Here is a 25,967-nt window from a genome sequence, read left to right on the forward strand (position 1 = left end):
TGCCTTGTCTCATCAGTCCTTTTAAATCCCTGTTTCACGGAACTACGCCGGCCACTGACAAATATCGCATTTCCTGTTGACTGTTTTAATAAAAGCCCAAACTCCTCTTTTTCTCTTTCTGACCACTTGCGCTTTGGTCCACCTGCTGGCAGAGCGTACAGAAACCCGATGAGACGCGCACCTTGTCACACTGCACATCACCACCGTCTGCCTGCCGACAAATCCAACCTTCATCTCATCTTGTACTCCCAGTTTCTCAAGTGATGTTTTTCTGTTTGGCCATCCATGCTGTGCATTCCTCTCCACACATTTTTCTAGACTGATTCTCAGAGGTGGGCAGTTCATCACAGACAGACAGATTTGCCAATGGATGGCTGAATGACAAAAATATGAGACCAACGGAGGTTGTGGAGTCTCCATGTTATCCCTGTGCCTGTTTAGGTTTTCTGCGGGTACTTTGGTTTTCGCGAAGAGTCTCAAAAACATGCATTTTCGGTATATTGGGCATGCTTAGTTGCACTTGAGTGTGTTTGTAAGTGTGAATGGTCATCTATCTCTGTGTGCGCTGTGATTGGCTGGCAACCGATTCAGGGTGTATCCTGCCTCTAGTCCAAAGACAGCTGGGATAGGCAATTTTTTTAGAAAATGGATGGATCTGTTCTCTGATCTCTGTGAAATGACAAGTGTACAAGCAGAAACACTGTAATTTTCAAATTATCAGACATGCTTTTTTTTCCAAAAAATAAAGACCAAAAGTATTGGTGAGTCCATTAGACGGTAACTTAAAACATAGATTTTTTTTTTTCTTTGTCAAGGATTGCGGAAGATTGATGGAGAGATGTGCATTTTTTTGTGATTCTTACACTAATTAGCGTAACGTGAGGAGCGAGAGGACGGACGTCAGTCGGCTGTCGGCAGCAAGTGCATGTTGCAGCTAACAGCAGGTCGTTTTAGCTAAGTTTGTAACGGCATTAATTTCAATAAAAAAAAGCAAGCAGACTGAACCACCGTCCGAGTCACATGCACACGTTCACACACAGGAATATTTCTAAAACGGATAGAAGTTATGATGTTTCCAGCTGATTCAATTAGGAGTGGCAAGGTATGCAGCTGAGTGCTCTGGTTAGAAAACACAGAAAGTTATTGCATTTGACTGGTTTATTAATTGTGATCTTTTAACATATACGCACATTTCTGAATTTGGTGGAAAACAGATGCTGTGCAACCGGGTATTAATGGTAAAATGAACTCAAGCTGTGTCTTGAGGAAGAGGAAAAACAACTGTTTCGAGTGCATTTAGTATTATACTGGCAGGGTGTTCACTGACCACTCGCAATGTGGGAAATCTGAAACACACTTAAATTAATATATACACATGCTTAAATTATATAATTGTGTATATAAATGAACAATTATATAACTTACGGATGTGTACACAAGAAAATATCAAGAATTTAGAAACATGAGATTTATTCTATCTTGCTTTAGATTTTACATCGTTGGTGCAGCTTCAAAACATTAAAAAATAAAAAAAAAACAGTAGAAAATACTAGAATTTGACCCCAAAATTAAGGGTTTTTACGATACACATAAATGTATTTGGGAATTACAGTACTTGTCTATTGCTGAGGGAACACACACTGGACATTGTGTTGTACGATTAGGTTGTTCTTTCTTAAACTTATTTGCTTGGATCGGCTAATTGAAGTGGACACTGTGATGTTTAGCTTTTGCTTTTGTTAAAGGCTAAGCTGTAGCGAGTACTGTTGAATAGTGTTTTTTTCAGAGGTTTATTTATTCATATCATTTTGTAGGATGACGTATGAGAAGGGGGGAGGGTAGCGATGATGATGATGAGAATGAGCAACAGACCGACAATTGGGTGCCAGAGCGACGATTACAATTTCCGTCTTGAAAAACGGTAGACCGATGATGAGGGGAGGGGGGGAGCAGTGCGCAGACGACTGACGGACCGGCAGAAAAAAAATGTAAAATGCCCGCCTCTTCTGAAACAGATAGTTTATGGCATTATGTAACCAAAATCCAGATTCTGACTCAGACTTGATTTTTCTTATGCTGCTTTGTGTGGGTTGTCGTGTCCTTGTCTGTTTTCGCATACTGCCAAGTTACTTATGCAAGTATATTCTTTTCATTATTTGTTTTCCTCTGACCTTTACTTGGGTTTCTGTTTGGTCATTTATACAGGGCGACTGTGTGGCGTCCTGGCTGCGAGGCAGCTCAAGGCCTCAGTCAAGGCTTTGTTTGGCTTTGCTCGATTCCAGCAACACTGCTCCAGAGGTGCATGTCCTGCGGCTGTCATTCATTTCGGCTGGTCGACCACAACCTCGTGCCTGGCCCCTGTAACTCCATGGGGCCTGGCATCACAGCTTTCCATCTGAATGGCAGAGCACTTTGTGTGGCATCCCAAACGGCCACCTGACTGGCCTTTTCCTTTTATTTTGGTCGACATTCAACAACAACAAGCAGCGGTTTCGCAGATAGTGAACAACTCTTCAAAAAAAACACCAACAACTTCAAACTGTTTAATCCCGCTCCCTGTTGAAGTTTACTGTAATACGAAAGAAGGAAAACCAAGTTGTGTGTTTAAAATGTTCATTCAACTTTGCCCTCACACTTTTTTAATCCTAACACACAATGACAGGACGACATTTGATTTGAATTAGGGTTGCCAACTGTTCCAGATTAACCTCGACGTCCTGTGTATTGGTCTTAATTTACACAACAAAAGGAGTAAAAAATAATTATTTACAACACAATAGTTTCAATTCTGTACATTGCACTGCATTGTTCTATTCCTATTTTATACAAGCAATAATATGGACAGTTAGTTTCCATAGTCCTACGGTTAATATTTTTCCTGGTTATTGGCCATACTTGTCTCATACTGTATACAAAAAATTGCGCCCTCCTGGTATTGTGCTTCTAGTTTGGCGATAATATTTTGCGGTATTTTAAAATGTTAAGTTTTAAATGCACAGTTGTGTTTTTATTATTTTACACCTGACACATTTGTCATTTTGAAAAAAAAAAACTTAAAACTGAGCATTAAAAACAACATTAAAACTGGCAAACCACTTGAAAATGAATTACAATGAAAATGAATGAAAAATAAAAAGTAAAAATATCATTAAAACTAGACCTATAACTAAACCATGTGTTTTCAAATCAGTGAGTTGTAAAACACTTTGAACATGGAAGGGGGTAGAAAAAGTGCTGTAAAAGTGCAATAACCATTTAAATAAAATTTGTTGGATTATAATATATTTTTGGGGAAAACAAAGGTGCAATTTTATTTGACCGGCATTCGCTAATGTAAACATGAATAGCGAATGGAGATTTTGCCATTCTGCTTTTCTGCCTTGCCTGTTTCTTTGTACTCTGGCCTCCTTGCCTTTTTGCCTGAGCAAGCAAACATACACACGTTGGTAAAAATATTCCCCTATGGGAGGTAAGTCTCAAAACGTAACTGATGGCTTGAAAAGAAAATGGTTGTCCTGTGATGGGACAAAGGAATCCTGCATACTCTACTTCGAAGAGCTCTGTGTATTGATTGGTGCGTTTCTTTGGTGCCTTTTTTGGTGCTTAGTAAAGGCAAAATGAGCTGTACGATGCAATAAGAGGTTGGCATGTTGCCCCACAGGAAGGACTTCATCCTTTATCGCTGTGATTGATCACGTTACAGTTAATTAAATTTTGGCAAATTGCTCCCTTTCGAGGTTAAGCCGTTAAAAGTTTATACTCAAGCCACATATATCACTTTCTATATTTCTCTTATCACCACTGCTTGTCACTTTTCTTCAGTGCAGAGCAGATGATGATAAACACTCTAACCCTTTATTACCCTCACTAGTTCGTTTTTACCTCTTTATCCTTTTTCAGCTGAGCTTCTTATGCTCCCTTTTGGCTTTTCATATCAATGAAAAATGACGGCTTCAATGAAGGAAAGCACAGCATTGAGTGTTTACCGTATTTCCCACTACACCTGACTGTGCGTAACCATCAGTATCTCAAAAGGAATCAGGAAAGGGGAATAGCATGGAAGAGCTACGGGCGTAAAAATGACTCTGGTGGGTAACAGCAGAAGATTAACACGATTATTCATCTGTCACATAAGGTTTTATCCTGATAAACTTGTAAAATGCTGATGGGCAGGATTACACTGCAAGTTTGACATGTAGCACAAAGTGCAGTCTGCGTGTGGCTGGAGTTGTTATTTTTTGGTATTGTCCTAGACCAGGTGTGCCAAACGTACAGCTCGAGGAGGTTTAAGATGATTTCAGAAACATTAAAATAATAACAATAGGGCCAAGCCCATTAGTCAGCTCCGTATGATACTGTAATGACCTGTGTCGTTAAAGGTCGTTAAATGTCGTGTGTTAAAGCATTCGCTCAGTCGTGGTCCTGTCTGATCGCTTTTTTATTGAAAGAAAATAGAAAAAACAGTTAACAAGTGTGTCATCCCAAGCTGCTTTCAGCCACAAGTCAGGCTTGTGCTTGCTAACTGACTCTCAGACTTCCCCCGCAGGCTTTTTTGTGCCAGGCAACAACGAACAAACGTTGTAAAACACCACCAAATCTTAGCAAGCAATGCAAAGATCAGCACTGCAATTTACAAGCAAAAGTGACCAATTGCAGTGCTTGTGGCAAATAAACTGTGGATTGCTTCAGTGAGAGAAAGTGGAACATTTGAATTAGCATTAGAATCTAGCTTTGCCGTGCTAATGCTCAGTGCAGGTAAAATATTTCGATCATGCTGAAGAGTTTCACAATGGGTCGCCATCTGAAATTCACTTTTGGTCCTTGTTGTATTATAAGCATTGTATTTCTTTTAAAATTTACTTTATTTACAGCTGAGCAGTTAGCACTGTCGTGTATATCATTACATTGGTGCCACTTGGTGTCCAAAATGAGACACTACAGCACCGTTTTGTTCTGTTCAATTCTTTGCAGTTCACTGCAGTCCTTGTAAAGAAGTTGTCCAACCACAGATTTGATTGCTGCATTTTCCTTCTTCTGGATAGTGTTTCATTGTATTTATTTGTTTATTTAATTTTTTATTTAATCTAATGATGTGTTCTACACAAAATATGTATGATATGAAAAAATTGATAAATAAGATCATAGAACATTTTTATTCATGCAACCTAAAGCAAACTGTGTAAGATTTAAACAGTTTTTCATTAAAAATGAATAAATTAAATGATTATACATTTCAAAAACTGGTAAATAAATGTGTTCTTAATGACCAACAGTATGTTTTAAATATAATCAAAGGTCTAGGTATCATAAAATTATATTACACGGGGGTGGCACCTCCTCTGGAGGTTTTTGCTGCATTTACCCCAATGTCCCTAAAGCTCCCACAGGCGCATGCAAAAAATTACACATACTCCCTTTAAGGAAAAACGCTACATTGTGCTACGGGACCAAAAAGATATGTTACTTCATCTTGACTTTTTAAAATGAACTTTTCAACAATATATTTACAGTTGACCCCCGCTATTTGGGAGGAAATGGGACGAGGCTGGCATGCAAAGGAACCATTTACATAAAATTGACACTGTTTTTAAGATATACAGCATGCTTTTACATGTCTGGCCCACTTCAAGATAGATTTTCCCTCATGCATTTCCTGAGCTAAAATCAGTTTGACACCCCTGGGTTTTGCACATCGTCGAAAAGTCGTAATGGAGCATTGTGCGGAAAGATGGGATGGAAAGTCGTGAGTCATACCGATCCGGATGTTTTACCCCATTTGCATTAAAAACCAGGACATGCCAAGAGTTTGATGTTGCAGAAGTAGAAATACACTTGCCGCTCCATGCAAAACCTTGGCAGGTAACAGATACAGATTGACAATACAGATTAACTGAATGATCTTCCCTTGCGGCTGTAGTTGGTTGTGCATAATGAAAAATCATGCAAAATCAGTGACCATAAAGCAACCGTTGTGTCCCGCCCATCCCCAGGAGGGCTCTGTAGTGCCCTCTATTGAAAAATATCAAATATAAACTCTATATTCAACCACGATCAAGATCGATAAGGTAAAAACACAGCTTGCTTTGTTTCTTTGAAAAAACAAAACAAAAACAGAATGAAGGCATTATAAAACTACAGGCAGCTTTAAAGGATCATTACAGCCCTGGCCACATTACGCAGTACTTGCATGTTGAGTTTCTAGCACATTTAGGGGAAATGAGAACTGGCTTAAATATTTATGACCTCTGATAAAGCCCCCCCCCAAAAAAAAAAAAAATAAATAATAATAATAACAAGGCAGCATTTGAGAGGAAGCAAAGGCCTTTGTCATTTAATATTCATGGGGTGCTATTGAGTCATTTTATAATAACTGTACATTATGTTGACAAATCATGCAAAGTTCATGTACAGTATTCACGTTTGGATGTTTTTCTTTTGCCACAGGAATGTTTTGATTAAAGTGCTCTGTTGCACTTTCCAGGCCTTATTTTCACGCTCAGTGCAAGTCTAGGGCAAAGTCCTGTCTTAACACCGCATATAGGTGGTGTTTCATTCCTTGTAGTATTTTCCTAGAATTTGCGCAGGTAGAATTATAACAGAGTGTTTATACCTATGTACGCCATTGTGGAATGTAATGATATGACCACTAATGGCATAAATTGCGCTCCACTGATTACCATTATAGTAAGATGAATTGGAAAGCACAAAGCTTAACATTGGAAGCTGAGGGATGACATTGTTGTGCGCAAAGTCTATTTGTACAGGTAAACTGCAACTTCCTTGCAGATGATTTAGTTGGCAGCGTTCTGTTTGTAAGTGATGTGGACAATTAAGACCACAGGCACCTATAAGTGACCCCAGCCACCCCCAGTTGTCATCCATGGTGCTACTAAAATGGTTTTTAAAATATGATAATTCACTCAATTAAGTGGTCAATTAGTCAATTTATACTCAATTCCTATTATTTTGCTTGGCAACTTGAAATACTACACTAGCACACGTCTTTGATTTATTATTTTTAAATGAATGAGGAAGAATGTAAAAGAATAAGTAACAAAACCATAGCATACATTCAGAGCTCCTTCAACTCTCAAGTGGATCTGTGTTGGAGGAGAGCTTGGTGGACGTTCTTACCCTTGTTTCTCTTTCTGTTCTTTCTCATCGTAGTAGGCCCTTTGAACTGGCATTTTCTCTACATCTGAGGACCTGATCCTGCTGTGATAACATCAGTGCTAGGTGCACATAGTTTTCACAGGAGAATCACTGCCTTTATGCTGCCATGTGTCTTTATACTGTTTGCAAAACTGGCTGTCTGCCACTGAGGCTTTAAAGGAGTCACGCAAGTAGATCCTTGAGAGCATCTGAACATCAGTGCATGCAAATTAATGTGCAACAAGCTAAAGCTCTCAAAATACAAAGACATACTGAGAGCTTAAACGATCTATCTATCTATCTATCTATCTATCTATCTATCTATCTATCTATCTATCTATCTATCTATCTATCTATCTATCTATCTATCTATCTATCTATCTATATCTATCTATCTATCTATCTATCTATCTATCTATCTATCTATCTATCTATCTATCTATCTATCTATCTATCTATCTATCTATCTATCTATCTATCTATCTATCTATCTATCTATCTATCTATCTATCTATGGACACTAGGACCATGTCTCTCACCCAGTAGGCCTGGTACGGGCGCTGGTGAGAACGGCTGTGCAGTCCAATTTCGGAGTCCCTGGCCGTCGACCGGGATCTTCCAGCCGGGCGGCCTCATCTACTACCGATGTCCGTTCGGCCTCAGCAGTAGGCCTCCAGCCACCATCATTCAGCCGCCCCTCCGATTTACCATGCCCGCAGGTATGGTCCGAGTATACATCGGAGCGGGTCAGCTGGTGTTGGTGCCGCAGCAGGTTCATGCCCAGGCACAGACTGGGACGCAGCCGTGACCGGCCGTCCCTCGGAAACCACTGTGCCTGCCAGCATGAGGGTCACCACTGCCACTCCGGCTCCTGCGGAACTTCAGAACATCCCTTTGCCAACGCTACCTCATGGTTTTCACGCTGAGCGTCTCACCCTTACTCCTGTCGCACCTGGGGCCCTGGTGTCACATACACCGCCCAGGACCGGACTGAGTCTCAGGGTGCCAGACTGGTGAATACCCTGTGGGGTTTCCCGTTATGCCTTTCTGGGTGTTCGGGGGGGGGGAGCTGTGTGGCGGACACTAGGACCATGTCTCTCACCCAGTAGGCATGTTGATATGATCCTTTGATGTTTTGAACCTGTTGGCTTTGTCTTTGTTGTTTTGGACTTTGTTGTATCAGTTTTGTGATGGCATGCGAAGAGTAAAGATCTCCACTAGCACAGCAACGTGTGGTTTCTTTGCCTCGCCACACTATCTATCTATCTATCTATCTATCTATCTATCTATCTATCTATCTATCTATCTATCTATCTATCTATCTATCTATCTATCTATCTATCTATCTATCCATCCATCCATCCATCCATCCATCCATCCATCCATCCATCCATCCATCCACGACTGGTTGATATAGCTAAAAAGTATGTCATGAAACGACGGACTGATGGAGGTGGATGTTGGTCCAGTGCTGCTGAGGAAATAAAAATGATGGACCAGTTAAAAAAATAAAAAAGGCTACCTCATGAAATTTTCAAGGAACGTAAACTGTTTTTGTGTATTTTGTAATGAAGTTTGAGCTCAATCAGGGCTGGTAATGCTTTTTTGTAGAAGACGCAATACTATTGTTCGATAGCGGTGCAAGCCTTACGCAGTGTCCACAAGTTCTGTGTTCTGGAGTAAAGTGGCCGTTGAGCAACAAAACAGGACTTTGATGGGACAGGTGGCACTCTTGGGATTAGCGTTTGATATGGTTATGGCCTACAGTGTTTTTTTTTTTATTTGTTTGCTTTTTTTCCCGTTAAGGACTTTTATGCTAGCTAGGCGCTTAGTCTGATCCATTTTACAATGCAACAATACAATTGCATGACTCTTCATTCATTGTTCACACAACGTAAGTGTAGTGAACCAATAATCTCCTGGAGTACATGCTTCACAGTTGACAACTATCAACCATCTCAGTTCTACTTTAATGTGTTAGCGGGCTCAGTTTTGCCACATGACGTGCTATTGTTTTTGTGATATAATATCTTCATAGCGATGCTCCGTTAAAACTCAACAGAGCCAGCACGTCAAAAATAAAGAACTGCTTGACTTCTGCTCCATGATGTATCTGTCCAAAGATGTTAGTTTGCACATTATCTTATTTATTACAGGAGTTGCATTGAGGACCCTCTGCATTTATTTTATGAGTGAAAGCCTTTATATCCATTTGTCAATTATTTGTACTAACTTAAAGGAGGTATAAAAAAAAATGTTGATGCTATTAAGCAGGGGGAAAAGATTGAGTTTGTACAGCCAGTCGACTAAATATAGACAAGATAATGACTGTGCATGCCAGGAAGCAGAGCATACGGTAGTATCAGTAACCCTGAGGGAAATTGCTTTATGGTGCCTGGACTTGCGCTCTACTTCACCTTTGATGTGGCACGCTCCAGCATAGCAACGAGTCCCTTTAAATTTGCATACCTTAAACAGAGGAAGTTTTAGCTTTACGGCATTTAACGGTGCTACTCCATGATGAAATGCATTTATACCGTCAAGAATACACATCCATGAATATTTGATATCCACTATACAAAATGTCACGCAGGGACACTCGTAGAAGTTGTTTAATAGGGTGACATTTCTGAGTAGTAAGAGGGGTCAGAAATGAAGGCTTGCTAGTATGAAAAAATGGGCAAGAGGAAAAAAAAAAAAGACTAAAAGCCTCCATTGACATGTATGTATAGCCTGCAGCTCAGGCTGTCTCCTGTCAGACCCCACTACTGGTACTCTCTCAACATAACATGGGGCCAGAAACACATGTGTCAAATACGGAAAGCATCTAAGTGGAAATGAAAGTATGACTATAGGATGAATGCAACGTGGACCTTGGTACTGTATATGGTGACTTGACCTGGCCACGAAAAGAGAAAGATAATTGCCACTTATTGGCTTAGGGAAATAAATAACAGTGAATAAATAGAGGTTTGTGCTAATAACAGGAATAGAGTCCATGAATAGCTGAACGGCGAACCTGCTAATATGCAGAGGTGCACTGTACTGTGGCACCTCTGATGGGCTTTTTGTGGGCCATAGGAACGAGCCAGGCTGTAAATAGCAATGGCATTATAGCGAAACTAAAGCCAAACCACACAATGTTTTGGAAAACCTAATCATTCATTGAAGAGCTACTATAATGTGATGAAGATCATTCATAATGTAGATTGCATTCCAACATGAAAATAAAATGAAAAAAATAATAATTTTCCAACTTTTTCCTTTTGCCAGGTTATAATCAGTGAATAGGTGAATTTGCAAATACTCGACCACAAATATGCGGTAGTGTTGCTAAAAAGATCTATTCTTTTGTGGTTCTGGCAGCCACACACTCCTCAATCATGCGTATCAATCGTGCATGTGCAGATCTCCCGAGTTGCTCCTCAATTTTATGCTCCGATGCATGACAATAATTTAAGCTTCCCGATAATGCAGTTGTACTTAATTGGACTGTCACAAGTTCCCGGGCAGCGGCAAGCTTACAAAATGACGGCGGCAATGGGAGCAGATTGGTTTCAGGTGACCGATCTTGTACAGTAATGTTTCAAGTGTCTTACAACAAGATTTTGCAACATGACACCGACGAGACTGTTGACATCTACAACATTTAAAGAAAAAGCAACAATTTCAAGTCACGTTGATTTCATAATAATAATAATAATAATTTTTATTATTATTATAAACATTATTTCTGCTCTGTATAGTCATAGTGTTTGGAAGGTATATATGACTGTTTAAAAAAAAAATCCAAAGAACAAATTGTAATGTAGAGCATTGATAAAAATGTCAAATCTGTACTCAGCGGATAAGCACGCAAGTCTCCAACAAATGAGCAACAGAAGAATAATCAGCCATTTGCTGTATCAGTTTCAAATTTTTAATAACGGAGCGCCTTTGTTTAAAACCTCGCCACGCTCGCTGAAATGAACAGATAATGGCAAACCTAGAACTATTTTGTTCTTGCTCTCCACAAAGATTGTCTTGCTCTGTTGATTTTGCTACCCATCAAAAGACAAAAAAGTTAAAAGCCTTGAAAAATCTCATTACAAAGTCTATTTGCTTCATCCGTGTGGCTCAGTGAAGAAGTTGATTGCATTTTACTAGTTCATTAATAACTGAGTGGATGAACGATGGCAAAGGGAAGCCTTGCTATACTTGAACTCAGACTACTTGGGTTACCTCAATCCCAGAAGTAAAGCAGTCGTTAATATTTCTATTTTTGAACATATATATTGCTATGTTTCAACTGTCTGTACACCCTAACAGTATTTTCCAGAATATGGGCATTTCCACACAAACTTTCCGTTAGTGCTGGAGGCATCACGCATAATAGTAATTCATGTTTTCAAGCGTAATGAATGGTTTTTCGGGGAGTGGGGTGTGTGGGGTTTGGGGGAAGAACATGAACATGTGTTATGTAGCCTTATGTAACTTCCGTTCTACAGCTTTGTATAAAACTATGCTTGACTATGATTCAAGTTATATCTGCAAAACACTGTAATATGACATTTGTTCACAGACAAACAGTGGCAGAAAAAGGACATTTCTCTTCAATGTTTAAGATAGTTACAAACATTTTCAAATACAGACTATATATATATATATATATATATATATACTATATATACTATATATATATATATATATATATACTATATATACTATATATATATACTATATATACTATATATATATATATATATATATATATATATATATATATATATATATATATATATATATATATATATATATATATATATATATATATGAAGAAAGGAGCTCCTCCCACGTGTGGTCCCTTCTGAAGGCTTCTGATTTTCCAATTGGGGTTTTGAGTTTTTCCTCCCCATTCTGGGAGCTTTGTTCATATGCTGTTGTGTATTTATGATGAAAAGAAGTATTTGTATGACTTTTTTTCACCTGGGAAGCCCTTTGAGACTTGGGTGATTCGGGCCTATACAAACAAACTTGATACAATGCAAAAAGAATGTCAAGTGCGCTGTGAAAAAATGCTCATCATCATGACCATTGCACATTCCACATCTGTTACATATTGACAGCTAGCACCAAAATCTATTGGTGACATTCAAAATCTATTGGTTACAGCTCATCGCAGAGAACTTGAAGAGAAAAAAAAACATATTACAGTACCTGTGTTGAAGGGAGCATTAAAACATGTAAATGTATGAATGTGACTAAATGATTTATTATTCACAGATGCTAGCTTGCACATACAACCTTTTTGGCCAAAGCCCTGTGCGTACCCAGTCAATAATTTGGCAAATCACTCAGTTATGATGTAGTGGTTTTCATGAGGTCAAAAAGTTTGTGTGTTCAGTTATAATTCACTTTCAGGAATATGGAAATTTTAGGGTAATTATCTCTTATGTTACTGTCCTAGTGTCAATCTATCAAGGCCAAAGTCAAATGTTGGTCAGTCAGGCTACCTCCCATTATGTTTCATCATTTGTTTTGTTTATACCTGAAGCTTAGTTATTACACTGAGTCTCCTCAGGCCATCATAAAACAGTAACAGACCGCCACATCACCCCCCCCTCCCCCCACACACACATTAGAGCGCAAACACCGATCGTGCCCAGCTTGAGAGCCTTGAACAGGCTCCAAACATATGCAAGGGGCACATTAGCAGTCTGGCAGGAGCTAACACCTTCCCACAAGAACTGGCACCCTTTGGACAAGCTGGAAGTGTCACAAAGTGGGTACGCTCTAATCCAGTCACTGTCGTCTTGTCCTTTTCTTACACAGGGCTGATTTGAGACACAAAATAACTATGAAATGTCATAAAGACTTACTTGACAATGGTTGCACCCCCCCCCCCCCCCAAAATGGGAGGTGCTAAGATGCTACTATTGTAGCCTTGCTAGGAATTAATCATTGCATAATTACCGGATTTGTTGTTTGCATCGGTGATATCTTACCTGCATAAGGGATGGGGGCATCTTTGTCCAGAGCTACCAAAGGAGGATCAAGCAGAACAACGTCAGTGTTTTCCGTGATTACCCCATGGTAGGACGTCTCAATCCATGGCTTGTGTTTATTTACTGCGGGAGACAAAGTAGAAACGTGTGAATGAAGTACTGCTATTGGCTGCAACAAAAATGGCACAGAGTGGGAGACGTGTAAACATGTTCAGTTTAAATGTCAAAAAAGACCAACAATGAGCTCCATGCAAAGAAAAGCAATGCGCCTGCACAAACCTTCAAGAATTGTTTTGTTGTTTGTTTGTTTGTCTTTTCAAAATCACTTTCCGCAAGAGTTCTCATTTTACTAATCCCTTCTTTCGCTGTCGTGTTCTTTTGCCCTGTTCATCCCCTGCAGGTTTCAAAGCAATGGGTCTTGCTTGATCAATGACTACTACTGCCCTGCCAGCAGAGATACATCGTAGGCCATGTCGAAACAAAGGTCCTGTGCTGAGGGTATAATTAAGAGCTCTAATTGAGTAAAAGTAGCCTGGATTGAGTGGCAATGTGATGAACCGCATACACATGTTTCATTGTAAAACCAGATGTGGATAGAATGAAACAACCTAATGAATATTCCACAAATTATCATAAATTACATGACCCTTTACTTTTTTCTGATGTTATACTAAAAAACATAAGTGACAGAGGTGTGGAAGTTTTTTTTTTTTTTTTTGTCCAAGTAGTTGTCTATCAGTTATTGTTTTAACTGCCATGTCAAAAACCAAGCTATAATGAAGATGTTGAAATTTTAATATTATGACAAAACACTAGACCATCCTATACACCTGGAGTTGATAACTTCATTGGAAGAGGTGTGCCAAAAAATCACAAAAGAACCGTGATTCTCATTTAAAATGATTTGTATCATATTAAAGTGTCACTAAATTGATATAAAATCGATGACAGCTTCCGTACTACATCTGTCGCGCGCTGTGCCATGACATCACCTTGTGGCCCGTTTTGGAAAGTCAAGCATGTGCGGCAGCTCTAATGTTATGCTTTAAAAGATCCTACAGTCCAAAAAAAAAAACGACAAGCTAGCAGGACAGTTGCCTAGCAAGGTGCAATTTAGAATAGATAATATCACTCCAGTGGCATCATTATGATATTGACTGTTCTTGGCCAATTGCAACCAATAGCACAGTTATGACAGGTTAATGATGGCTGCAGATCTAAGCCTGTCGATATTCTCCATCAGTTGTGATCCTTTAGTCGCCTTCCATAATCTCTGCAGTGTGTCCGTTGGGTCACACTCTCCTTCCATCACAACCAAGACATACAAAATCAAAAATATCTGAGGAGAATAGGATCATTGGATCGACACCGTGGGACATACCTCTGGAGTTCACCGATATGGTCCACTTTTGTTGCAAATAACTCAGTCCACCACAGGTTGGGGAAGATGAGAAAACGGTTTACAAATGAAAATGCCAAGCCATCAGTTCCAAGATTCCCAGGGGACGGATTTCATCCTCTTGCCTTGCCGGAAACTAGAGCTGTAGCCTGACACTTCGGATGGGTTCACAGATTGCTGTCTCAGTTGGATGCCAAACAGAGCAACAATGCATCAAAGACTGATTCGAAGTGAACTTTTACTCATTGTTCACTGACATGTCTTCAAGTGACCCTGGCAATTATTGGATTTGAAGACAACATCGTTGCTTCGTCAATGACTCACTGAAGGTGGCATCAGTGGAAGCGGAAATATTTGACTGTCTCACAATTTGTCTTTAATGCTTTGCGAGACAGAAAGACAAATGGAGACAGTTTTTAGTTTTATTTTTTTTAAACAGTTGTTGTTGTCTCTACTGCTACTCTATTCTTTATTTGGATTCATTGTAATACCAACCACCAGAATGGAAGACATAAACCTAGGCAACTGATTAGGTATTGTAAACAATAGTGTTATAGTAATTCTGTAAACTATTCATTTGACCCTGATCATTCTTGATGTTATCTTTAATAGATTGAGAGATAGCCCACAATGTTTAAAGTATTTGCAGCTATTCACATTAAATGCATAGATTGACCTATTTTCTGCATTTGAATACATCACCTAGTTCGCGGCATGCGCTAACGCTGGAGACTTGTGCCGTATTGTTCAACGACAACCTGATTGACTAGTGTTTTTTTTAGCACACTTCATAGTGATTGAATACATATTTTTTAATGGTGGCGTGTTGATGCTGGTAGAGATATGATATGATAGCAATAAAAATTGTGTCATAAAGAGTAGTAAAGCTAGCTGGTAGCAGCTAACGCTGTGAAAGCCAATTTCAAAATCAAAGCATGCTAGAGCCATTGCATTGATGTAGATGTATTATTTGGTATGTTTATTTTTAAATTGATCTTCACGCAACGCTTTTTGCGTCTGACGTGAGTTTGTCTCTTTCTAGGTAGCATACGTCCAAAGTTAACAGAAAGCAAATTTGTTGTATTACTATTTTTGGAATTTAATATTAATTTTGAATCATAGTAAATACGAATTTAGATACTTTTGCCAATATATATATATATTTTTTTATTATTTTGGCACACCAGCAAGCAGTAATGTAGCTGACTGCTTAAAATGGCTTTCTACGACCTTAGTCATCGAACAACTGTTACCAAACAATAATCCTTATCATGAAATTACACCCAAATAAAATCTATCTATCCTTCCATTTTCCATCGCCGCTTATCCTCACTTGGGTTGCTGCCTTGCTGGTGCCTATACCAGGTGCCCGAACTGGTTGCCAGCCAGTCGCAAGGCACCCAGGTCTGAACAACCATCCATGCATCCATTAACACCTAAGGACTGTTTGGAGTGCCTGATACACCTGTCACGCATGTTTTTGGAGAGCGGGAGCCGGAGTGCCCGGAGAGAACCCATGTGGGCATGGGGAGAACATGCAAACTCCATACTGAAAGGCCGGGGCAAGCTGGACCTTGAAATCCAGACCCCAAACTGTGAGGCAGGTGTGCTAACCACCCAAACACTGTATATTGTTCTTATTCAACAAAAGAAAGAGAACAAAAGAAAAAAAATGAAACGAGGGTTGATTAATATTGTCTAAAGACTCATCAGCTGAGACTATTCAAGACATCCAAGCAAGGAAGGTTGAAAAATTAACTGATAAAGCTGACCTCAATGCTAAACACCAGGCATTTGTCTGTAAAATGACTCACCTCAATGTGAATATCTGTCTTTTTGACATTTTGATTGAAGCAAGCAGCACTCATCTACACAGCAGCCTTGAGGCTCCAAAAGCCACTAATAGGATATATGCTTATAGATTTGGCCAAGAAAAACACACCTCAGCTGTACTCCAAGTGACCCCAATTTTTGGAGGCAAACAACATTCTTAGGCGCCTAAAAGCAACCAGTAAATGGCATGTGGTAACATCTTGCTGTGAATGGAACAAGGGCACGTTTCCTGAGGCTTCTGATGAAAAGGCTTTTGGAGTTACTGGAATGAAACGCACAATTCTGATTTTTATCTGCTGATGACTGAAGGACATTGGCCAAACAACATTTGTTGTGTTTACTTTAAAACCAGTTTCAATACCATGACCTTCTACAGAGAAAAAAAAAAGCAAAAGGGGAAATTGTAACATTGAAAGAATAATCAATAATCTTTGACTCTCTTTGTGTCTCACAAACACTTGCCCGCACATGAAAACAAACACAAAGTCATTTACGGGTCCAGACGCAAATGCAGTCATCGGTTTCAATATTCATATTTATCATCCAAAAAACGGGAATTTGGGAAACTTTTTTTCTCCTAGGCTAGATTTGATTATTTGTATCATTATTATATGGCGTTACTACATAAGAAAATGAATTTCTTTCTTTTTGTTTGTACACAAAGACATCTTCCATTTTTTCTCTTGACAGCACAAAGCATGAAAACATAGTTTTACTTCCACATAATCTTGCACAAGCTCCTATATTTTCTCTCAAATGAATAGAGTTAAAGGCCACTGAACCATTTTTGCTTAATTAAATTGAGCCACAGGGGTTGTGCCAAACAGTTATTAAACCAGTACACGCTAATATAACCAGGTGGTGTGACAGATGAAAGGTAAATGTTGGCGCTCAGATGCCCTCCGCTGCCAGTCAGCAGGACCATCTCCCTTTGCCATTTTCTTACCAATTAAGTTGTGAGCCTTGAATTTGACTGGAGGCTCTGTGCTTGGCAGAAGTACTATGACAACTGATTAATCTCTGACCCAAACCACTATGTGATACCAAAGTGTGCTGCTGGGCACCATCTCCTCAGCGGGGTGCGCCGCTATCTTAAATTGCACCGAGGGTGGCAACGGAGTAAAGACGGTGGAGGATGACAAACGGTTGTGATTAAAAAAAATGAAAAAAAAAATCTGAAGATAAATAAATAAACCTAGATTGATAAGGTCAACAAAGGGACATAATGTAAAGTAAACAGGAACAACAAAAGTCATACCAGCTAGGGACATGTAATAATTACAGCAAAAAGAGCAGCTAACTCCAGAATGTCCATAAATTATTGACATTCCAACTTCTATTACTTCACATGATTTGACTCGCTCCTCACCCCCTCACAATTTCAATGCTCCATGTCTTCTTTGAACTTTGGACGCTAACTACTAATCATCTCTGCATTCTCGGGCAGCACAGATTGGTTAGCGCATCCGCCTCACATGCGAAGGTCGTGGCGTTTACATGTTATCCCCGTGCCCGGGTAGGATTTCCGCAGATACTCCGGTTTCCTCCCACAGTCCCAAAAACATGCATGCTAGGTATATTGGGCATGCCAAGTTGCCCTTAGGTGCGTTTGTGAGTGTGAATGGTCATCTATCTCTGTGTGCTTTGTAATTGGCTGGCAACTGAGTACCCTGCCTACTGTCTAAACACAGCTGGGATAGGCACGGGAAAGCCTGCAAGAACAAGTGTTTAAAACAATGGATGGATGGAATTCTTCATTCATCTCTGTGCACTGGCTACTGAGTGCTAGCTGTAATATACCACTATTCACTATGGCCCCATACACTGTATGTTTAATACTGCAATTAACATAAATATACAACATATCACTGGCGTCACATCGTATGGATCTTATTTGACAAATTATCAACCAATCGAAATTACTGACAATATCTTGCCAGAACGCAATTTTAAATGTCTCAGTCGTTCAATGGAGAGGAAGCTAATAAAACTGCCTTCATTGTGCACATGAATTGTGTTAGATGAATGTGACATTATGGAATGCATAATCATTACACGATTAGAAAAGCCTTAGGTGAGTTTTGACCTGATCGTATAGTGAGGTTGTTAGGTTAATTGGTGTGGGAGTGTGTAAATGCACGGGCCAACCGCTGGAGTTGGTTGAATGGTTTCATTGGCATATTCTGTCAAATATAATGACAGCGCCAACCACCACATACACTACAAAATCACACAGTCATATTGCTGCTTCCGATAAAATGTGTGCATTTTTTAAAAGAGAAATGGATGAGATTTTTTTCTTTTAGTATTTTTTCTTTTAGTATTAGTATTGAGTCGTTTGTAATCATCCTTAAGTTTTTCTGGTTTCAGATCTGCCATAACTTTATACAACCCATAGGAATGGGCATGGTGCAATGCTAGGTCAATTTTTTAAATCAAACTAAATATTTTTAATTATTTTTGGCCATCAAAGCTTTCAGAAAAAAAAAAATCTTCCATCATACAGGATCTTGGGGAGGTCTATGCTCTGTCGAGTGATTATTTTTTATCTGAAGGTCTATCTGCTACTGACACATCTAAATAATGCCTACAGTATTTTTGCCGTCACTTTCTCCAGCAAAACCTGTGCTCAAGGTCTTACATAACTATGAGTTGCCGAAGGTCCCGGTCATACTTTTTTCCTTGTCAAATTAATGATCATATTATGTGTGTGAATTACCGGATAAACTGAATAGAGGGATGAATATAACACTTTCATCAAGATCTTCCAAGTCAAAGTTATTTTGTGCCGAGTCAATGTACCACAATGTTGTTGCGTGGTAACTCGGTCGCGATACATTATTAGTTTGGTGAGGCCAGGATTGGAAAATCTGGGTTCAAGAATGTCTCTGTTCATGAAAAAAATGCTTTCCAAACAAGATTTGCTGACAAAACATACTTTGATTCACAAACTCTGCTTCAGTTCACCCACTGTCCATTTGCTCCGTGCGTCTCATAATACACTGACAGATACTTAACCTCTGCTTTTTGCTCGAAATTAGCCCCAAGTATGGCTCCCAATTGAATGAAATGCGCAAGTGAATGTGCTATTAGGGAGCCCTGGAAAGTGTCGCTGTTCCAGCTGTGGTGTAGGCAGGCTGTCCGGCGGGGGTCCGGCAGCTTGGCGGGAGACTGCTGGCTCAGCAGGAGGCCCGGTTCAATATTGGTCTGGGGCCCCGCTGGGCATCTTTGTTGGCCATGTACAAAAGTGACTCGATTCTGGGGCCTGAACATTACTTATTCGTTTTCCCTTCATTTTGATGTCAAAATCTAATAAAAATTCTGAGTTGACAAAATGTACTTGGTTGGTTTGGCTATTCCCTTTCCTTTCTACGTAACGGTGGTGAATAAGGCCCATACTTTGGCAAATTTGAGGGAATCCAAAAGTAGAACTCCATGGGCTTGACACAAGTTTTTTTTGCGGCCAAGCAAAAAAGGTTGACTTTAATAAGGGAATGACAGCAAGATGTAGCTTTCATACCATCTGTAAAGCTATGTGACAATACCAGCAAATTATAGGAGGTTCCACATGACAATTACCCAAAATAAAAGAAACAGCTCAAATTGTTAGGCACTTCAATGAGGCTGCAGCTATCTAGAATTGTTGCTATTTGAAATATTGAGTACCGAGATAAAAATCTCCTTTCTATTTGGCGATGAACAATTACGAACACAGAAGACCAAATTCATGAACTTCCACTTCATTGTAAATGATGAACTTATAAATTTTTGATGCTCAATGATCAACATTTTGTTTTCTTAAAGATGTGCTTAGTAACACACTACTTTCATATGTATATTGTATTATCCCCCCTAAATTTTGATGTAAATGAAAAAATTTGCCACGTAAAACTACCCATTTGAGTCAGCGTATTTTGTTTTTGTAACCAGAAGGAAATGACTTCTGTGTATCAAAGAGTGCAGGTGTAATGGAGTTAAAAATTTAATTCAGTTATGACTATATATTTTTCTTGTCATGGGACAGCGAGGCAGTGAGGATAGCTGGCGTGATTGCGGGGGTAGCGCAACCAGGTACAGGAAGCCTCCAAGGCAGGGAGTGTGTGCGGTAATCCATATTTATTTGGTGAAAGGCAGACAAGAACAATAAGCGGGCAAAACAGTAAAGCGAAAAACTCCAAAAATACAGGGACGTGGGAGAAACGGGAAACACTAATGGACAGGTTGGCATGCGGGAAAAGGGCTTGCAATGAAACGTGAGACTGATGACAAGTGACTATAACCCGACAATAAACGGGAACAAAACCAGGGGTTAAATACATACACACAATAAGACAACGCGACAAATCTGGGGGAGAGACAATTGGCAAGAGAAGCTGATTGGTGGACTAAAATGGGCAGATAAAGCGGACAAGTGGACCAAATCAAACTAATGCGGGGTGGCACTAGAGGAACGCAAACAAAAAAGAACTGAACCCCCCCAAAATAAACCCACAAGCCAAAACCAACAGAATATGACATTTCTTCCTTCTTGTATTTCTGTATTTGAATTTTCATGGCTATTTGTACAATTGTGAACTTAAAATCTTGAGTTATCTTTATTTGTATCAATATTTTGGCATTTCCAGACGGCTCTGCATATTCTGCTTCCGTCAAGCTTAGACAACTTCCATTGCTATTTCCTCCTTCCCCCAGTTTGTGGTGCTGTTTCCTGAGCAAAGCGTATGAAAAGGTGAACGTTACAAATGATATCATTACAAACGAACGTTACAAAGATGTCTGCTGTGTTGTCTTCCACAGCAAATAAATCCTGGAAAGCAGTCGATTGAGTGTCATTTTCTTAACCCTACGCATGCACCTGTTATGCAGTCATTTACATCTAGCATGCTAGCCTGTATGGCGCACTCGAATTCTGCTAGCTAGCGGCTACAATAGAGTCCAAGCCACTAGTAAACACAGGCAAAAATGTCAATGTCAGCATGATGAAGTTATTTCTCAGGATCTACAGCGCCCTGAGTTGCCGGTTAATATGATTTTAGTGCCTGTGTTGTTTGTTTTGGGAGTCAGGAGCAACAGTTGCGTGAAAAGACCAGTCAAGCAGCAGCATGCTGCTGGTATTAATTTCAAAATAAAAATATACCAAGTGTACCACGGCATTTGTGTCCATATATGATTTGGTAAACTAAGATTCATTTTGAAGTTGGTCTTCCCACCGCACTTCTGGCATTTTTTACTGTCATGCATTAAAAATTGTTGCTGCGATTGGCTTGACATTTTTTATGGCCAAACAAGATACTCTAATTACTTGAGAACTCGTTTCAGTCCTACATTCCAGCTTTCCATTATTTACAATAAAACCAAAGTAAGAACATAAATAATTGCTTCAGTGTCAATCTAAGCTGAATTTAGTCTTCCGTATCATCTTTGGTCTAGCCGATGATGTGAAAGGAGCCCTGCAGTTAGTAAACATTGTTTATGGGTCTCCAGTCTGTGGATGTTACAAGAAAGCGGCTGTGGCTCAGCAGCAGTTTGGTCAGCGCAGCGGTTTTAGACCATCTTGTTAAGATGTTGGTTGCAGACCTGTGAAACCACAGTGGGACCTTCCTGAGCAAATAAAACAACACAATGTAGAATGATAGTTGTGGTGTAGACAGGTGAACAGAAAACACTGAGAGGAAGCAAGGAAGTCCTTGCCCACATATGTCTTTTTTTTTTTTTTTTGTCCGTCAGTGAACAATAGAAGTTTTGTTTTGGCATTTCTCTTCCCCATAGCATTGTCACTGCAGCAAGATGATAGAGCCCAGACTAAGGTCAGACATTTACCATAAGCTTCTTTTCCATCCTCCTTGGCTAGAGTGCGACCCTTGTGACAGGGAAAAAAAAACATAATACATATCATTCAAATCTGCCTCCAAGCTTTTCCTGACTGTGCAATGATGTTACTGCATTAGAATCTACTTTCAAATGGGGACTTTTAAACCTTGGGAGATAGGGAAAAGGCTGACTGCACAATTACTCTGCTGATTCGCTGCTCCAAGCCCCCGGGAGATGGATGAGAAAAACAAAAAGAAGTAAATATAGGGTAGTTGTGTGGAATAGATAGAAATATATTACTAAAAAAAAGAAAAAAACCCGAAAATGATCCACCAAAATGAACAAAAGTGGCCGTGTAAGCCGGATATACACTTTTGATGCCATTAACACGAGCTGCCATGACCCCTCTTTATCAAAATTATTTCACAGCCACATGTTCCCTCCGTGTGTCATTTTGAGCCCTCATCGTCGTACATTATAGTGTGTGTAATTTGTGATATGGCATTTTCACCTTCCTGTTTTTCTCACCTGCACATGCACTATGGTGCATAATGACATACACCTACAATACATTTACAAGTGTACTGACAGCTGTTGGGAGTAAAAAGATTTCGAGATGGTTGGTTGGTTGTACAAGTTTTCGGGGTCACGACAGAATATATAACAAAATATGTTGCTATTTCCTGAAGGTTATGCCTCATTAATTTTTGCCTGTATTCAGTGAAATCCTTTATTTATGTTATGTTGATAGTATCCTTGTATTAATTTTGTGTTGTGAGAGCCTGAGATTCATTCCACACTCGGATTTCATAACATCGCTGATCACGCCTTTGTTCATTTTTTTCATAGCAATAAAGACCAATATTCTAAAAAAATAAATAATAATAATAATTTGAAATAATCTGGCATTTTACCATATATGAATACCATTTTGAAAGTCAATTTAAAAGACATTTTGAAACCCCTCAAATTTAGCCTTACACATACAGACTGATTTGAGATTTGTCACTAACAGCGACAAGCTTTGGAAACACGGCACCGAAACTGTCAATTTGCTGAGTCTGCATCAGGTTCCACTCCTTCACTTTGTGTGCTTGTAGGGTTGGGTGGCGCTGTGTTGATGTTTACAAGAAGCTGTAAAATATCCAACTGATGACGAGCTGCCTTACCTTCAGCTATTCTTGTGGACTCACCAGGTTCATGTTTTTGCCTAGAAAATGTTCTTTCTTATTCTACTGAGCAAGATGACCTTGGAGTACTTGAAAATGGAATTGTCCTGATTCTACAAACGCTTTTATGAAATGTGCCTGAATACAACCACCTTTAACAAAGGTTATTCCGCGCCAACCTTTATGAAAAGATTGACAATGACTGACTAACGGTGTTTCACGCTTCGAGGCTTAAAAAGATACACGTTTTCACAAAACCAGGCGTAGGTCTCCGAAAATGAAAATTGGGATACTGAAATACAGTATCCTAATTCTACACTCAAGATGATGCATAATACATAATGGTAGCTAAAGAATTGATGGTTACACAAAATTGAATGCCGTCAAGTTGAAATCACTACTTTTGAGAACATGCGTTTTCAGTTTCATCTTTCAACTGCACACATCATCTATTAACCCCCTATTTTCACACTACAATTACAATATGAATTTGTTGTATACCAATATAAGATTACCATTACGATCATCTCCAAAAATAACCAGATGTAAACAAAAACAATGCCATATCAATAAATGTGTGGATATAATTCCAGAAAGATGAAAGGGGGGAAAAGCAAGCTAGAAAATTGTTGATTGTGGTTTTTGATCTGTAATTCAGAAATGTTTTAACGTTATTCCATACTTTGTTACAGATTGGCACTTCCAAAATCTATGAATAATATTCTCCTTCACAAAAACAACAATTACATAGCCTTCATTACTTTTATTTTTGCTCATTGGAGAAGCACTTTGGATAGAGAGACTGTTTTGTTTTTGTTTTTTTTAAAGATGCACATCGACTTATTCAGCAAATAGTTTTGCTCCACAAGACAGACTTATGTCAATAAACGCCACTGCGCAATGACGTCAATTAGTAAAAGTGTAGCCAAATGAATTTGAAACAGTGCTGTCCATTCGTATGTTGGAAAGAAAGCACCTTTTCATCTCGTCTTGTCTCCATGATGTTACGAATGTGAATTAAAGGTGGCATAAAAGTTAGCAGATTAGTTTTTCTGGAGAGAACTGAACTTCACAATGTCTCACATCAACATTGTTCTCTCTCCAATTTATTGTGCCCAGCCATATAAAAGATTCCTGTTAGTATCCTGAGGTTTTTGTTTTTTTTTTCTGACCTGTCTGTTCTCTCTTGTTCACCCTTTGGCTTCCCATTTCAGAACCTGTTCCCTTCTTGCAAACCTTCTTGCTCTGAGCCTTTTCTCCCGCCCACTGCAATCTCCCACTCCTGTACCCTCCTTAGAATCAGTTAAAGAGCCGTTTGTGCAGGCACTAGCTCAGAGTAATGGAAATTTGGGGACCTGCTGTGCTTTTTTCAGTTCACTGCTCACTAATTTTTGGACTTTTCTCTTCTTTAACAGAAAAGGTAAATTATATGACCTCATTGGCAGAGTGGGAGAAACAATCAGGCATGTGCCACATACTCTGAAGTGCATTCATGGAGGAAATTAAGATATTTGAAGACCCACTTAATAGAAGAGAAGTAGCAAAATGTCCCATTTTGCAAAGTTTGTGATTCTTAGAACGCTCTAAAGTGGTCAAAAGTGCATTTAAAATCAGGCCCTAAAGGAAATTTTTCTTGGAGCATTAAATGAGTCAATCAAAGTAGTCTTAGCCAGCTTCAGGACAGGGCTTTTTCGGAGAGATGCCCAGGGTGATGCCAAATAATGAATGGGTAATATATATATATATATATATATATATATATATATATATATATATATATATATATATATTAGGTGGATTGGCGATATATCACGGTTTTAGAAGTCACGGTAGCTCTCATTGTCTATCATACCTTAGTCCTCATCTGCTGCAGCATTTTTTTTTTTTAATTGGCTATGGCTAACTGCCGCATGTAACGTGTATCAATTAAATGTAAAATGCTGATTCTGTCACTTCAAGTTGACTATTTCCCCCCCACACATGCATGCATGCACGCACATAGACACAAACAAGCTCACACGCTCATCTTATGGCGAGCAAATGAGATCATAATGTAGCGGTCCGTGTTTGGAGTTTGAGGTGGAATCAGTGGAGATGTCAACAATGGTGGTTTATTGACATTCCAACTCATATTTCAGAACCAGCAACGGGCTCCCATGTAAACGTGAAAGCATGCCACCAATGTTCTTCTAACTATGTCCTTTCAGACTAACTTTCCCTGTGGAATCAATCTTCTCCAACAATTCCGTGGGTAAATTATGGATGCCCCACTATAATACGACGCTAATTCCTGTTTATTTCGAGTTACACCGTACACATTTAGAACGCTGTTTTTACACTGCTTTTTAGACCTAGCAGGATCAGAGACAGCGTTGAGAATGCCGCTCTACATGGCTAGCATCGTTTATTTTGAAAAACGGCAGACGCCATTTGAAGCATTAACATTAGCCAACAGCATTAGCAACGCCAGTCGGCGTCTGGTCTGGTGTTTTTCAACATGGCGGTCAGTCGGTCGCCGCTGGCCATCTAAAGCTGTGTTTCACTAGCAAGCTATTGTGTTACTAGGCACAAAAAGCAACAGTCCAAATGCTGAGCAGCAAAACTTAAAACAAACAGAAA

General features: G+C 39.3%; 1 protein-coding gene across 1 annotated transcript in view; it reads right to left on the minus strand.

Moving 5' to 3' along the window:
- The window catches only part of LOC148416028 (calsyntenin-2-like), a 178,714-nt gene that overhangs the window by 81,130 nt on the left and 71,617 nt on the right, over nucleotides 1-25,967 (minus strand). The window contains exon 2 of the mRNA XM_088427843.1: nucleotides 13,137-13,259. Within this exon, the coding sequence (XP_088283969.1) occupies nucleotides 13,137-13,259 (123 nt within the window). The remainder of the gene's footprint in view (nucleotides 1-13,136; nucleotides 13,260-25,967) is intronic.

This window comes from Hippichthys cyanospilos, chromosome 11 (assembly GCF_059441005.1).
Source record: "Hippichthys cyanospilos isolate Australia breed blue-spotted pipefish chromosome 11, RoL_Hcya_1.0, whole genome shotgun sequence".
NCBI lineage: Eukaryota > Metazoa > Chordata > Actinopteri > Syngnathiformes > Syngnathidae > Hippichthys > Hippichthys cyanospilos.